This window comes from Coregonus lavaretus (assembly GCF_964263955.1).
Source record: "Coregonus lavaretus genome assembly, chromosome: 3".
Classification (NCBI taxonomy): domain Eukaryota; kingdom Metazoa; phylum Chordata; class Actinopteri; order Salmoniformes; family Salmonidae; genus Coregonus; species Coregonus lavaretus.
The window spans coordinates 56,221,736-56,236,235 of NC_139990.1; the positions used below are offsets into that span (position 1 = coordinate 56,221,736).

The 14,500-nt window shown below is 44.8% G+C and overlaps 1 protein-coding gene across 2 annotated transcripts; it reads left to right on the forward strand.

The window, feature by feature from the left end:
* Positions 1–248: 248 nt before the first annotated feature.
* On the forward strand, positions 249–14,247 carry LOC311118864 (E3 ubiquitin-protein ligase HACE1). 2 transcript variants are annotated; one of them, XM_084157680.1, is made up of 24 exons: positions 249–509; positions 1,485–1,539; positions 1,681–1,770; positions 1,992–2,096; positions 2,311–2,386; positions 2,678–2,809; positions 3,154–3,236; positions 4,374–4,470; positions 4,610–4,711; positions 4,841–4,947; positions 5,157–5,307; positions 5,479–6,065; positions 6,789–6,857; positions 7,119–7,206; positions 8,174–8,285; positions 8,957–9,054; positions 9,337–9,424; positions 9,798–9,947; positions 10,064–10,260; positions 10,649–10,780; positions 11,423–11,521; positions 11,763–11,833; positions 11,981–12,094; positions 12,501–14,247. In XM_084157680.1, exons 1-24 carry the CDS (start codon positions 419–421, stop codon positions 12,601–12,603), a joined length of 2,997 nt encoding a protein of 998 aa, XP_084013806.1. In that variant the 5' UTR covers positions 249–418; the 3' UTR covers positions 12,604–14,247. The 2 variants fall into 2 exon arrangements, with proteins under 2 accessions (XP_084013806.1, XP_084013807.1); XM_084157681.1 differs by having other exon boundaries at positions 5,689–6,065.
* The last annotated feature ends 253 nt before the right edge of the window (positions 14,248–14,500 follow it).

Here is a 14,500-nt window from a genome sequence, read left to right on the forward strand (position 1 = left end):
CATTAGTCAGATGTCTATGGTTGAAACACAATACACATTCTGACAAAAAAACATATATAAACCGCATAATTCACTAAACAATATAGAGATATTATAATTTGATGATGACTGAATCAATCAATGAACCGTAATAAAATACTATGAACTACACATATTTTACACTGAAAACTACAGTACCCAGACCGCATTGCCTTTGGACGTAATAAAAACAGGAAGAATGGGACTTCACACAAGAAATGTTGCTGAATGAATCAGAGGGTAGAGAGTGAAAAAGGGGCAGCCTAATGTAAATGTTGAACCACTTCATTTCTCGGCGGCTCGATGGATGACATCGAAGCCAGAAGTACCCTTTTAGTGGAAAAATAATCGCGCTCGAGGCTTTGTATCCTCGATTTTGTCCCTGGTTGTTGGTACACCTATGATGGAACGGGCGATGGAGCAATTAAACGTACAGCTGAACAGGCTGACCCGCTCCCTGCGTCGCGCCAGGACCGTCGAGCTACCGGAAGGTATAGCCTATCGACCCAAGGACACAAATAATCGACAGGGCATAGTATGAAGCTTTAGCTATATCTATAACATACTGTATATTCATGCTAATAAATATAGTCATTAAATGTTTGAATTACAGTATCATCTGACAGTTTGTCAATAACAAGGCAGAAGCCAGCAACCTTTGAGGGCATTCGACATTTCCCTGTCTACGGACTGGATGCTGGATAGGCTATTATTCTAACCATATAATAGTAATAAAATGATACGAATCTAGTGAGACCAACTGATACATACTTTGTTTCATGATACAAAAACGAAGGAGTGACTGAAAGATGTCATGGTCATATAAGCCTAGTGGTGACATAAAGGAATGGGTTGCATAGGCTGCAGATACATACAGACCTGTCAGTAAATAGACTATTCAGACTGTCTGAGTTCAGTAGGAAGCATAGTTGTTATGGGAGATGATCCCCTGCTCCATCGTTGATTACTGTATTCTGTTACCTTTCTTCTATTGATCCAGAAGTGCATGTTAGGGAATGTCTGTTGTCTAACTAACAACACCATTATATTACCACTGTACTCGTGTCCATGTCTGACAACAGCAACAACATTACCTTTGAGTTGAACTCAAGATCTAATGGAGTAGGAAACAGAAATGTGTTTTGTCTTGTAGGGGAAGTGCATTCTTGAGTCTGAGGCGCTACATTGTACAATCCTTTTTGACAGCCCTGCTGATAGTGTCTGGTTTTAAGGAAGTACAGTCACTGATAGTGGATGTACATTAGTAGTTATGACGGCCCTAAGTATACACAGAGAGCTCTGCCTTAGGAGGTTAGAACTAAGAATACTGGACTCACTGTTTGATTACACAAACATGTAATTGTTCAGTGGCTAAATGACATGATTTTAGCAGAGGAAGATCTTTGTTCTTTAATTTCACAATTATCAATGACACTATTATGACACAATTATTGCTCCCCTCACAGACAATGAAACCGCAGTCTACACACTCATGCCAATGGTTATGGCTGACCAGCACAGGTATGACCATATATATATGTGTGTGTGTGTGTGTGTGTGTGTGTGTGTGTGTGTGTGTGAGATAGAGAGAGAGACAGTGGAAGTTGTCAACATTGGTTCCTTGTATATTAATTATCTGACATGTCTGTATTGTCCCTGAAGGTCGGTTTCTGAATTACTCCTCAACTCCAAGTTTGATGTGAACTACGCTTTCGGACGAGTCAAGAGAAGTCTACTTCACATTGCTGCCAAGTAAGGAATGTTTACATTTTTATCACTGATTGTTCTAATTGTTCCATTGTTTTGTTGGAAACCAACCTCGCCAGCGTCTATTTTTATCACAGTGGTGTGTCTGATGAAACTCTGTATCCGCTGTGATGTGTGTGTGTGTGTGTGTGTGTCTGTGTGGGTGTGTACTCTACATCTATTTGTGTATTGTGGTGCTTGTTAACGTGTTGGTTATTGTGTTGTAGCTGTGGATCAGTGGAGTGCCTGGTCCTACTGCTAAAGAGAGGAGCGAACCCTAACTACCAGGACATCTCAGGGTGCACTCCTCTGCATCTGGCTGCCAGAAACGGGTAGCATACTGTACATAGATATTACTGCACACTCACTATATACTCTGCTGCCCCCTTTGGTAGGGAGGCAGAATACACCTTTACATGGAGATCACAGATCCCTGCCAGCCCAGTGAACATGGTTTGGTGATGTTGATGATAGTGAGGATGATGTTTAGAGTTGTATATCTGATACTTAATGAATCCCCCCCCCCCTCATATTTCCTCTCTATAGGCAGAAAAAGTGTATGGGCAGACTACTAGAATACAATGCAGACGTGAACATCTGCAACAATGAGGGACTGACAGCTGTGAGTATCACTATGAAGTCATGTGTATAGACAGACCAGTACTGCTGTTAAATTCTTGTCATAACTCAGGGATGTAGTGCTAATAAAAATGGTGAACGCAGGCCAAGACTGTGTACAGTAAATGCCATTCACACAATAAAAAGTTGTGTATACAGGGTGTACTTGTGTTTATGCTTTATTACATTCCTCCTCTTCCTCATCCTCTTCCTCCTCTCCTCCTTCTTTACCTTCCTTCCCTCCCCTCCTCTTCCTCTCCTCCTCCTCCTCCTCCTCCTCCTCCTCCTCCTTTAGATCCACTGGTTGGCTGTGAACGGGAGGACTGAGCTGCTTCATGACCTGGTGCAGCATGTGACTAATGTGGATGTAGAGGATGCCATGGGACAGACCGCCCTCCATGTAGCCTGCCAGAACGGACACAAGACTGTGAGTAGATAACACGCATATATCAACCAAGACCTGTATGGAAATACCAACATTTCCATAAAATGTCCAATATTCAGTATACAGTGTTCATCATAGACACAAGACGGTGAGTGTACAGAACAGGTGTCATTTTTGATATCTCAGTGGTTGTAAATGGATTGTGTTGATATGGAACCTTTACCAGTGTTGTTATATATTCAAGTTTCAAAGTGTATTAATGATAACTTCATGATAAGTTCCATCATGAATAACATGATGAATACCAGACAGTAGTGTGGATGATGAGTGCGTCTCCTCTCTTTCCTCTTCCTCATTGGCCTGTGTGTGGTCGATGACGTCATCAGACGGTGCAGTGCCTGCTGGACAGTGGAGCGGACATCAACAGACCTAACTGCTCTGGGGCCACACCACTCTACTTCGCCTGCAGGTCACTACATACACTAGTACAATAACGATGATGCAATACTTCCTCTCATCCTTCTTCCTATTGTCCACTTAGAATTGTAGATGGAATATAAACTATTCTTTGTAATACATTAGCTCGGCAACTGAAATGCAAACGTGTTGTTTTGATTCAGTGCGGCTGTAAATATATATTCTACCGCATTGTACAAGGCTATTAATTGGAGGAGGAGGAAGCTGGGGGATGGAATATGAAGAGACCAAAGAACAGTGATCACAGCCAGACAGCTGTTCAGAGATATGTCCCAAACTTCAGTAGCACACTCCTATCCCTGTCAGTCCTCTGATGGTCTCTATGCAGCCTGTCTCATTCAGATGATAAGAATAGCGCAAGGAAACTCATCCCTCAGCTTCAGAGGGAGAATAATGAGGTTCCTATTAATTCAGAACATGACAATGACACCCCAGCCTTCCTTTGAGTGTATTAAGCTCTGCACGCGCTCACACACACAGACACACACACAGACACACACACAGACACACACAGAGGAGGAGCAGGGCTGGAGTGACACTATCCTTCTCTGATCTTTTGTTTTGATTATGTTTTACTTGTACATTAGTCAGGTCCCATTAAGGAGGCTCTATTTGAAAAGCACTGTGACTAGAACAATTAGTCTGTAATGAACTGTGGATAAATGAAGTGTTGTTTTACAGTCAACTGACTGCATCACAGAGTATATCAGTCTGAATGAAGTGGCTGGTCCACCAGCCAATGTGCCTGTCTGGTGAATGAAATAATACACTGGACATCTTGATTTTGTACAAGCCCTTCTCAGATCTCCAACCCTGACTCCAGCCTTCTATTGACCACCTTCTCTTAACGTTAACTCTTATCTTCTGAATTGTCATTATATATTGTTATATAGAGTTTAAACATTAACCAACACTAACTTGATATTTTGTTAGAAATCTGTGTGTGTGAGCCTTAGTCATAGTGGATAGAGTGTTAAAGTTAAGTCTATTACCATTTGTAGGTACGATGATATACATTGACATTTCTTTACGATAAGACACAATCTCAGAAGTAAAAAGGAGTAGAGAGCAATGTTAAAAACATACAAGAATACATTCAATACATTAAAGCCCTACTTATGTCCCACAGCCACGGTCAAAGGGACACGGCACAGATCCTTCTCTCTCGAGGGGCTAAGTACCTACCCGACAAGAATGGAGTCACCCCTCTGGATCTGTGTGTACAGGTGAGCATTACCATGACAACACATGGCTAATATAACAAACAAGCACCCAGAAAACAGCATTTGTCTGTCTCTTCCCCATTTCTGATCCCACTGTGTTGGTGTGTGTGTGTGTGTGTGTGTGTGTGTGTGTGTTGTTCAGGGTGGTTATGGGGAGACGTGTGAGATCCTCATCCAGCACCACGGCAGACTGTTCCAGACACTCATCCAGATGACGCAGAATGATGACATCAAAGAGAATATGGTACATATTCTACTGTCTATCTGTCTCACTCTGTTATTAGAGCAATGACTAGGTCCATGTCCACACACCTCTTTTTCTTTTAGAAAGTGCTTGTAGGCATATTTTAACTGTGTTTGTATCTGTGTGTAGCTCAGGCAGGTTCTAGAGCATGTTTCCCAGCAGAGTGACAGTCACTACCAGAGGATCCTGACCAGTCTAGCAGAGGTAGCCACTACTAATGGACACAAACTCCTCAGGTACACCCTCTGCTAGACTAGGCTCCCAGCCAGACCTGAGGCAAATGGAAGTGCACTTTATTTAGTTTCTTACTAATTTCTCTGGAAGAATGATGTTTATTCAGTCATTACAATGTAATAAGCATGTAACAGCAACTCCACTACCTAAACGCTAGTCATTTAGGTCGAGGTCTATTCTATTCCTTACTCACTGTCAGTCTCCTCTCCAGTCTGTCCAGTAGCTACGAGGCTCAGATGAAGAGTCTGCTGAGAATCATCCGGATCTTCTGCCATGTCTTCCGCCTGGGCCCTTCCTCTCCCAACAACGGGAATGACATGGGATACAACGGGAACAAGACGCAGCGCAGCCAGGTCTTTAAGGTCAGTATGGGGTTAGTACTGAACCTGACTTCAGATACACACAGAGATGTAGTACATTGTGTGAATCAGAAGAGGGCATTGAGAGATTGTTCACCATCTCCTGATCACCTGATCCATGACTTGTCCTGGTGCATGACTTTGAGTGTGTTTGTGTGTGTTTTTGTGTGTCAGCATCTACCCCTCTCTTTCTTTCTCTTCCTCGCTCTCTTTCTCTTTCTCTCCCTATTTCCCTCTCTCTCTCTTTCTACGTCTGTCTGTCTTTCTCTCTCTCTCGCTCTCTCCATCCCTCTTTCTCTCCCCTCTCTCTCTCCTCTCTCTCCTTCACTCACTCAGTCTCTTTCCTTGCATCCCCGTTTCCTCTCTCTCTCTTATTTCCTTCAGCCATTGGAGTTGCTGTGGCACTCTCTAGATGAGTGGTTGGTGTTGATCTCTACAGAGCTGGAGAAGAGCCACCAGGACCCCTCCAACTCTTCCTCCTCAGGGAGCGAGATCGCCTCCCTCCTCCTCAAACAACGCGGTGAGGTTGACTCCGCTTCCACCTCCACCCCCGCCGTCTTCACGGTGGCACCCTCGCTGCCCCCCTCCATGCCCCTACCCCCTTTGCTGGACCCAGAGGTTGACAAGAGGACCCCGGAGGTTGTTATGGAAACGCCAGAGGTATACGCGGACGGAGAGGATGTCATCTCTATGACGGCCAATCGGCTCAGCGCGGTGATCCAGGCCTTCTACATGTGCTGTTCCTGTCAGATGCCACAGGGGTGAGAATGCTGACCTCTGACCTCTAACCCAGGGATGGCAACTCCGGTTCTTGGGAGGCCTGAGTGTCTGCTGGTTTTCTCTTTGGCCCGGCTCTTGATTGCACTCAAGTGCACACACATGATTTTAAAGATCTATATCGGCCACTAAACGACAGTCAGTGTTCCTCTCATAATGTTCTAGTTTCACAGAGAGACTTTATGTAACTCTTCCTCCTTCAGATCCCCTCTGTGTGAGTAGGCCTGGGAAATAATGGAGCTTTAATGTCTCTCTCCATACACACACACACACACACACACACACACACACACACACACACACACACACACACACACACACCCTTTCCTCGCCCCTGGCTAGATAATTACATTTTAATTAGATCATTAAACTCATCCTAATTGAACGCTGAATAGGAGCCACTGTTATTGGCCCTATGCTGCTGTAGGAGAAGAAGATGGCTGTGTTTGTCTTTGTGTTTCTCCTTCCCAGGCCTGCTCTTCATTAGCTGATAGCCTGGCTGTTCCCCTGTCAGGGAAACACTGTTTCAATAATGCAGGTTATTGTTTTTTGGAGAGGGATCAGATCCACTCATTATAATAGACAGATACTGCACCACTTATCTCTGTGTTGTGGTCTTCTGAAACACAGCTCCTGGTTATGTGGTGAGTGTGTTCATTCTTTTATTATCTTGCTCCCACTGTGTTTCCTTGTCTTTCCTCATCCAGAATGACGTCTCCTCGTTTCATAGAGTTTGTCTGCAAGCATGACGAGGTGCTCAAATGTTTCGTAACCAGGTGAGTCCTTTGACAGGATCTTAAGCTTCTGTTTCTTACCAGACACTTCTTATCAATCTCTCTAACTTAACCTGTCATTTTTCTCTCTCTCTCTCTCTCTCTCTCTCTCTCTCTCTCTCTCTCTCTCTCTCTCTCTCTCTCTCTCTCTCTCTCGCTCTCACTTTCTCGGTCTCTTGCTCTCTCTCTCTCTCTCTCTCTCTCTCTCTCTCTCTCTCTCCATCTCTCTTTTTCCTTCCTTCCCTCTATCTCTCTCGCTCTCAGGAATCCAAAGATAATCTTTAACCATTTCCACTTCCTGTTGGAATGTCCGGAGCTCATGTCCCGCTTCATGCACATAATCAAAGGCCAGGTGAGACCTGTGATTGGCTTGTCTATCAGTCAACTTCCTGGTTGTGTATCTGCTGTAGGCAAGGACATACAAGGGCCAAGACAAGCTTTCTCTCCCTCTCCCCCGCCCTTTCTCTATGTCCCTCTCTCTCTCTCTCTCTCTCTCTCTCTCTCTCTCTCTCTCTCTCTCTCTCTCTCTCTGCCTCTCTCTCTCTCTGCCTCTCTCTCTCTCCCTCTCTTTATGTCCCTCTGTAGTTCTCCCTCTGGGGACTCTGTGGCGAGTGACTTTGAAACGCCCGTGTCTCCCAGGCAGGATCATTTAACAACATTATTGCCATGGCGATAACACTTGTCTTAAGTTCCTTTATATAGCTTCATAAATTTTAAGTGCCTGCTCGAAGTTGTGTGTAGTGTTCCACTCTCACTCATATTTGAGCTGAGGACGGCGTGGCAAGCCTCGTTACCTCTGGATTATATCCCACCTGGGAATAAGAGTCCCTCGTTTTAATTACAGATTTTAACCTGTAGAAGACTATTTCATCTCCACATCTCCCTCTCAGTATGCACAGGAGCCCCAGGGGAAAATCTCTCTCTCTTTTCTATCTCTCTCTCGCACTCTCTCTTGCTCTGTCTCTGTCTCTGTCACTTTCTCTCTCCCCAGCTCATCTCTCATCGCTTAGAGAGAACAAAGACGTTCAACTATTATGCAAATATAAATGCCACTCTTCCCTCTCTGCATTTTTCAGACACTGTATTTCAACACTTGAGGCTTTGGAGCCATAGGTTTAGACACCGTCTCAGAGTTGAAAGTGTAGAGAGAGATAATGCATTTTTGGGAAGTCCTGTGGCTGGTATTTAGTTAGGATAATTGTAAGACATTATAAGGGGTTTATACATGCTTATGAAGTCTTGTAATACATTATAACTGCATCATAATGCACTATACCTGCAGGCTGTAAGTAAAGTGTTATTTTTTCTTCCCCTCGCAGCCCTTCAAGGAGCGGTGTGAGTGGTTCTATGAGCACCTATTGGCAGGACAGCCAGACTCAGACATGGTCCATCGACCTGTCAACGAGAACGACATCCTGCTAATCCACAGAGGTACCCAGCCTACACTGACCCATCCTTCATACAGTATAACCCATCGTTCCTGTGTAGCTAACCTCACTGACCATCCTTCATACAACATAACCCATCGTTCCTGTACAGCTAACCCCACTGACCATCCTTCATACAGCATAACCCATCCTTCCTGTATAGCTAACCCCACTGACCATCCTTCATACAGCATAACCCATCGTTCCTGTACAGCTAACCCCACTGACCATCCTTCATACAACATAACCCATCGTTCCTGTACAGCTAACCCCACTGACCATCCTTCATACAACATAACCCATCGTTCCTGTACAGCTAACCCCACTGACCATCCTTCATACAGCATAACCCATCCTTCCTGTACAGCTAACCCCACTGACCATCCTTCATACAGCATAACCCATCGTTCCTGTACAGCTAACCCCACTGACCATCCTTCATACAGTATAAGCCATCCTTCCTGTACAGCTAACCCCACTGACCATCCTTCATACAGTATAAGCCATCCTTCCTGTACAGCTAACCCCACTGACCATCCTTCATACAGTATAAGCCATCCTTCCTGTACAGCTAACCCCACTGAACATCCTTCATCCCCAAATGTCTTACACTCCACCCAGTAATGTATCAGTATATCTCACTTTCTCAATATGTTTCTTTCTCTTTTCTCTCAGAGTCCATATTCAGCAGTAGCTGTGCGATGGTCTCCAAATCGACCAATGAGAAGCTCAAACAGGGCATCGCCGTACGATTCCATGGAGAGGAAGGAATGGTGGGTATTATCAATGTCTGTCTGACCTGGGTTTAAATAGTATTTATTTTCTTTCAAATACTTTAGTTTAGCAACTCTTGATTGAACTTGCCTAGCGCAATGGAAACAATGGAATAGTTCCCCAAATGCAAAGGGAATAGGGCATAATCTCAAATTGACCCATGCTTAGTCCTAGCAACACTTTGCATTATTAGTGCAGTATACAGGAAATAGGGTCCCATTTCAGCCCGTGCTCAGTGTTAGCAGTGGACCTTTAGTTGACCTGTGACCTTTGTGTTCCAGGGCCAGGGCGTGGTGAGGGAGTGGTTTGACGTCCTGTCCAATGAGATCATCAATGCAGACTACGGCCTCTTCACCCAGTCAGCGGACGGTGAGACACCTTGCGGTTGGCTGATGTTTGTTTGTGTAAACAGTGTTTTTTTACTGTAATTGAGGGTGTATTTTCCTCGCTCACGGTTTAAAAAAAATGTTGTTACCTTGCATCATGATCCAAATACTTTGTTCGTTAATGATATTTTTGTATGCCTAGCCTAGCTGTATATTGTGACTGGGATGTTTGCCCCTCTCTTCCCCTCTCTTGCGTCAGAATCCAAATACTTATTCAGGATAGGTAGGTAAGAAGATAAAAACTTGACTGGTATTTGTTTGTTTGTCACCGTGTGTCTGCCTGTGTGGTGTGTGTGTGCACATCGGTGTGTGTATCTCTGTGTGTGTGTGTGTGTGTGTGTGTGTGTGTCTCACAGGCACCACTTTCCAGCCCAACAGTAACTCGTCAGTGAACCCTGATCATCTGAACTACTTCCGGTTTGCGGGTCAGATCCTGGGGTTGGCTCTTTACCACCGTCAGCTGGTCAACATCTACTTCACCCGCTCCTTTTACAAACACATACTGGGTAACACACACACATACACACACACACACACACACACACACACACACACACACACACACACACACACACACACACATTCTATAGTGGGTTGTTAACATGATGTAATGTGTGTCCAGGCATCCCAGTGAGCTACCAGGACGTGTCGTCCATCGATCCAGAGTATGCCAAGAATCTGCAGTGGATCCTGGACAACGACATCAGTGACCTGGGACTGGAGCTCACCTTCTCCGTGGAAACAGATGTGTTCGGAGCCATGGAGGAGGTGCCACTCAAACCTGGTGGGACTAGCATCATCGTCACCCAGGACAACAAGGTGAGCCAGCCTATCACAGAAGGAGGATCTGAAATGTTTTTTTATTGCTCTCAACATCAACTAGGTGAGAATAGCAGATGATTGACAGGTTAAGCAGAAGGAAGTTGCAATGTGATGTAGACTGCTCCCCCTGTATTCTCTAACACCTATGACCATATATGATTCATATGTCATGTGTATATGATGTGCGTGCTTGGGTGCGTGCTTGCCTATGTTTGACAAAGTTATTTTGGAATTTGAGAGTGTAGTACCACAGCTGGCCTGCAGGTGGTAATGTTCTGTAAGGAAGACGCCTGTGAAACGAGATGGTGTTAGAGGGCTGCCCAAAGATCAACCATACTCTACGTAGTGAATGTTCCCTATATAAACCTCTCTCTCTCTTTCTCAGGCGGAGTATGTCCAGTTGGTAACAGAGTTGAGGATGACTCGAGCCATCCAACCCCAAATAAATGCCTTCCTGCACGGGTTCCACACCTTCATTCCCCCCTCCCTCATCCAGCTCTTTGACGAATATGAATTGGTTAGTGTCCTCGCTTTTCCTCTCTTCTCCTTTTGCCTGTGTTCAACTCCCTTCTCCTCACCTCTCCGTACCTCTTTCTCTGCTCTCACCTCCTCTTGCCCATTCTCTTTTATTCTCCTCCTTTGCTCTCTGCTCTCGCCTGCTCGCCTAGTGGGGTCTGATGTCTGATGCAGGGATTGATTGGCCTTGTCTGGCTCAGGGGTGTCAACATGATGTTGGGGTCACCTTGAGGCCCCTCGCCCGGCTCAGATCAGATTTGTTTCAGTGTGTGTCGGCAAAATCCATGTCCTCACTAGTCCCTGGATCGATAGGGTGCCATGGCGATTATCTGGCCCGCCGTGTGTTATTGGACATGTGTGTGCAGGTACAAGCCTCAGTCACACGGTCACATCAACGCCTGCTGACAACACTCAGACTCAGTGGGGAGGAGAGTTTAGCTCTGAACCACCCGTGTTCAGTTGCGTTAGAAAAACACCCTTGTGTCTTTGTCAACATGATTTTGAACAGAAGAAGCACTAAGTTATGTTTTATAAGTCTGTTGTATATGATACATGTGTCCTGACTGCTACTCCATTTATCTCCCTCTCTGTGTCTGTGTGGGTGTCTGTGTGGGTGTCTGTGTGGGTGTCTGTGTGGGTGTAGGAGCTGTTGCTGTCTGGGATGCCAGAGATCGATGTGCAGGACTGGCACAGGAACACAGAATACACCAGTGGCTATGACCTGGAGGAACCTGTCATCCAGGTGAGTTAGCGCTGACCGGGGAGGACTCTTTTTAATGTAACACCACCTCATCAGAGAGGAGGACCCTTTTTACTGGAACTCCTCCAAATTAGAGAGATGTACCACAGGCTTGGCTGATCCTACAGAGATCTTAACCCCTCCTCCCAGGCTGGCTTAGTGGTTTAAAGTTGATTCTCTTGTCAGATTCTCTTATCTCACAGAGGTTTTCATTTGGTTTAATGTGGATTCTCTTGTCTTGTAGTGGTTCTGGAAGGTGGTAGAAAGCCTTACCCAAGAGGAGAGGGTCCTACTGTTGCAGTTTGTCACTGGCAGGTGAATTTCTAATAGTCAGTGTATGTGTGTGTGTGGCATGTGAGTTTCTTACAGTAATTCCCTCAAGGCCATTGTAAGATCTGATCAGTGATCAGTCACTTACTCTCACTCCTGGCCTGTCTAATTCCTCTCTCATGTCCCTGTCAGCTCTAGGGTACCTCATGGTGGCTTTGCCTTTCTGATTGGAGGTAGTGGCTTACAGAAGTTCACTATTGCCTCTGTACCATACACATCAAACCTACTGCCTACCTCCAGCACCTGGTAAGGACCGCACACACACACACACACACACACACGCACGCACGCACGCGTTGTCACTCACGCATGAGAGAGAGATGCATGCTGACAGAAAAAGCACTAGAGGGCAGTATGGTGCCTCTGTCTCCTCTGCCTCTGGAGTCGTGTGTGTGTGTGTGTGTGTGTGTGTTGCTTTAGTCCACTGGTATAGAAGAGAGGGAAAAACAGGGAGGGGTTTCTGCATGTTGGATAGAAAGGACAGGTACTGCAGTTCTCATCGCTGTAGGTCTTTGCTTTGGGAGGTAGAAATCACCACTGTAGTGTATACAGCAGCTGGATATGAAATGAGACATAATGACATGCCATCAATCTGCAGTGAACTACAGGAAACTACATTGACCATGATCCTCCTCACCTGCTCCTCCCACAGCATCAACATGATGAAACTCCCAGAATACCCCAGCCAGGAGGTCCTGCGGGACAGGCTGCTGGTCGCACTGCATTGTGGGAGCTATGGGTACACCATGGCATGACGCTGGCGGCAGCTGCATCTCAGCGGGACTCCTCTGGCCCATGCCCACGAGAGTGTGTGTGCGTGTGTGTGTGTGTATGCATGGACATGGACACATCAGTGCAGGGAATCCATCCAACTCTTCCTAATCCAAACATCTTTCACCTATCTGTGGCAGTTTGTTTTAGCTTGGTAGATTATATTCTACGGACAGAGCTAGGTATGATTTTCATAAGATAAGATAACAAGCTTACAGTCATTTCAACCCAATTGAAGGCAAAGGAAATGTGATACCCCTGATTTCACTCTGAACTGCCAAAAACATGTTACCATGGTCACAACAACAACTCTACCCAGACCTCTTATCCACTACAGACTGGCTGCACACATCACTCTCACAACGTGAAGCCAGTCAGCTGGGCTCAGTGTGTCTGTCGTCCTTTTAGTCTCCTTTGACATTCTTCTCCTGTAACGTGGTAATATGGAATAATCTGGTTGGTGTGTATTTCAAAATGTCACAGTCTATAATTACCCTAAGTGGGTGTGGCCAGGTGGTTTTACATGTGTTTACCAGGGAGGTAGTTGTAAGAAGGTGGTGAAGATGCTGGCCTACGAGTAACAAACACCAATGCAAAAAATGCTAATTTGGCCTAGGAATAGGTGCATAAACTCTAATGAATAGAAGCGTTAACGGTGCTTACAAACGTTTACCCCCCACTACAGTACATCCCTGACCTTCACAGCTGCCTAACCACAACTCCCTCACCCTATAAGTTGCATGTCTCATGTGGCTTTACTTTGTGAGATTCTTCAGTTTGGTGTCATTCTGTTGTATTGGAATGTGTTAGTCTGTCATCTGCAGCTGTATCTCTGTGTCCTTGTAGTGATCATCAGGGCCCAGTTTTTCAAAAGTTATCTATCCGGATTTCGCCTATCAGATAGGATTAAATGCATAGAAATAGAATGAATAGAACGGACAAATCATTGACTTCTACTCATTCTATTTCTATGTATTTAATCCTATCCGGATAAGAAAACTTTTGAAAAACTGGGCCCAGTAGTCAGTCATCCCTTTCTATGGTATCTGACTGTCAGGACTCTGGGTGCGTCCCAAATGGCTCCGTATTTCCTATATAGTGCACTACTTTTGACCAGAGCCCTATGGGCCCTGATCAAAAGTAGTGCACTATAAAGGGAATAGGGTGCCATTTGGGATGTAGCCTCTGTTTACCATGTTGTATTTCTCCCAGCTCAGTCAATTTAAAGGTTAGAGGAGCACTACAGTATATAGAACTAAGTGAAAGGTTTGGTCAGCAGTGCCAAAAATAAGAGCCAGTTTTATTTTGATTGCTTTTTGTTTTTATCCTACCTGAACATTATGGTGAAACATGTTCTAAAAAGGGACAGAATCATATCATGACTTGACATATCATGAATGTAGCTAAGGAATGTTTTATTCTTGATCCTTGATTTAAATTACTCTACTTCTTTACAATGATGTGGGAATGTAAATACTTGTTTATATTTCATATTATTTATCAGTATTGTTTTAAATGTAAGACTTGTTTTGCAATTGTAATCAGATAATGTTGATGTTTATTGTATACAGAGCCTTTATAGATATTTCTGCAAATTACTCAAAACATTAAAGTATGTATTTTACCATAAACATAATACATTGTTTAAACTTTGAGATTGTATGCATCAACGCCCCACCCCCATACACAAACTGTTAGTGAGTGATTGTGGGAGAGCATTGAGCAATGCACGAGCTTGTGTGAGTGAGGGCATGCTGGTAAAGTGCATAGTGGGTGGATTTGTGTGTGTGTGGCTGGACATATGTGCCCTCAGCATGTGCTGTGTTGGGTCACAGGCTAAGATCAGCAGGGCTACCTGTGCTAAACGGTTTCCTCAGCACT

What these genes read in the sequence shown, in the direction of transcription:
- LOC311118864 (XM_084157680.1), top strand. Translation starts at nt 419, where the DNA reads ATGATGGAACGGGCGATGGAGCAATTAAACGTACAGCTGAACAGGCTG. An exon ending in AGCGCAGCCAGGTCTTTAAG is followed by an intron (nt 5,308 to 5,478) that starts GTCAGTATGGGG and finishes TTTGTGTGTCAG; the next exon opens with CATCTACCCCTCTCTTTCTT. An exon ending in TCGTCACCCAGGACAACAAG is followed by an intron (nt 10,261 to 10,648) that starts GTGAGCCAGCCT and finishes TCTCTTTCTCAG; the next exon opens with GCGGAGTATGTCCAGTTGGT.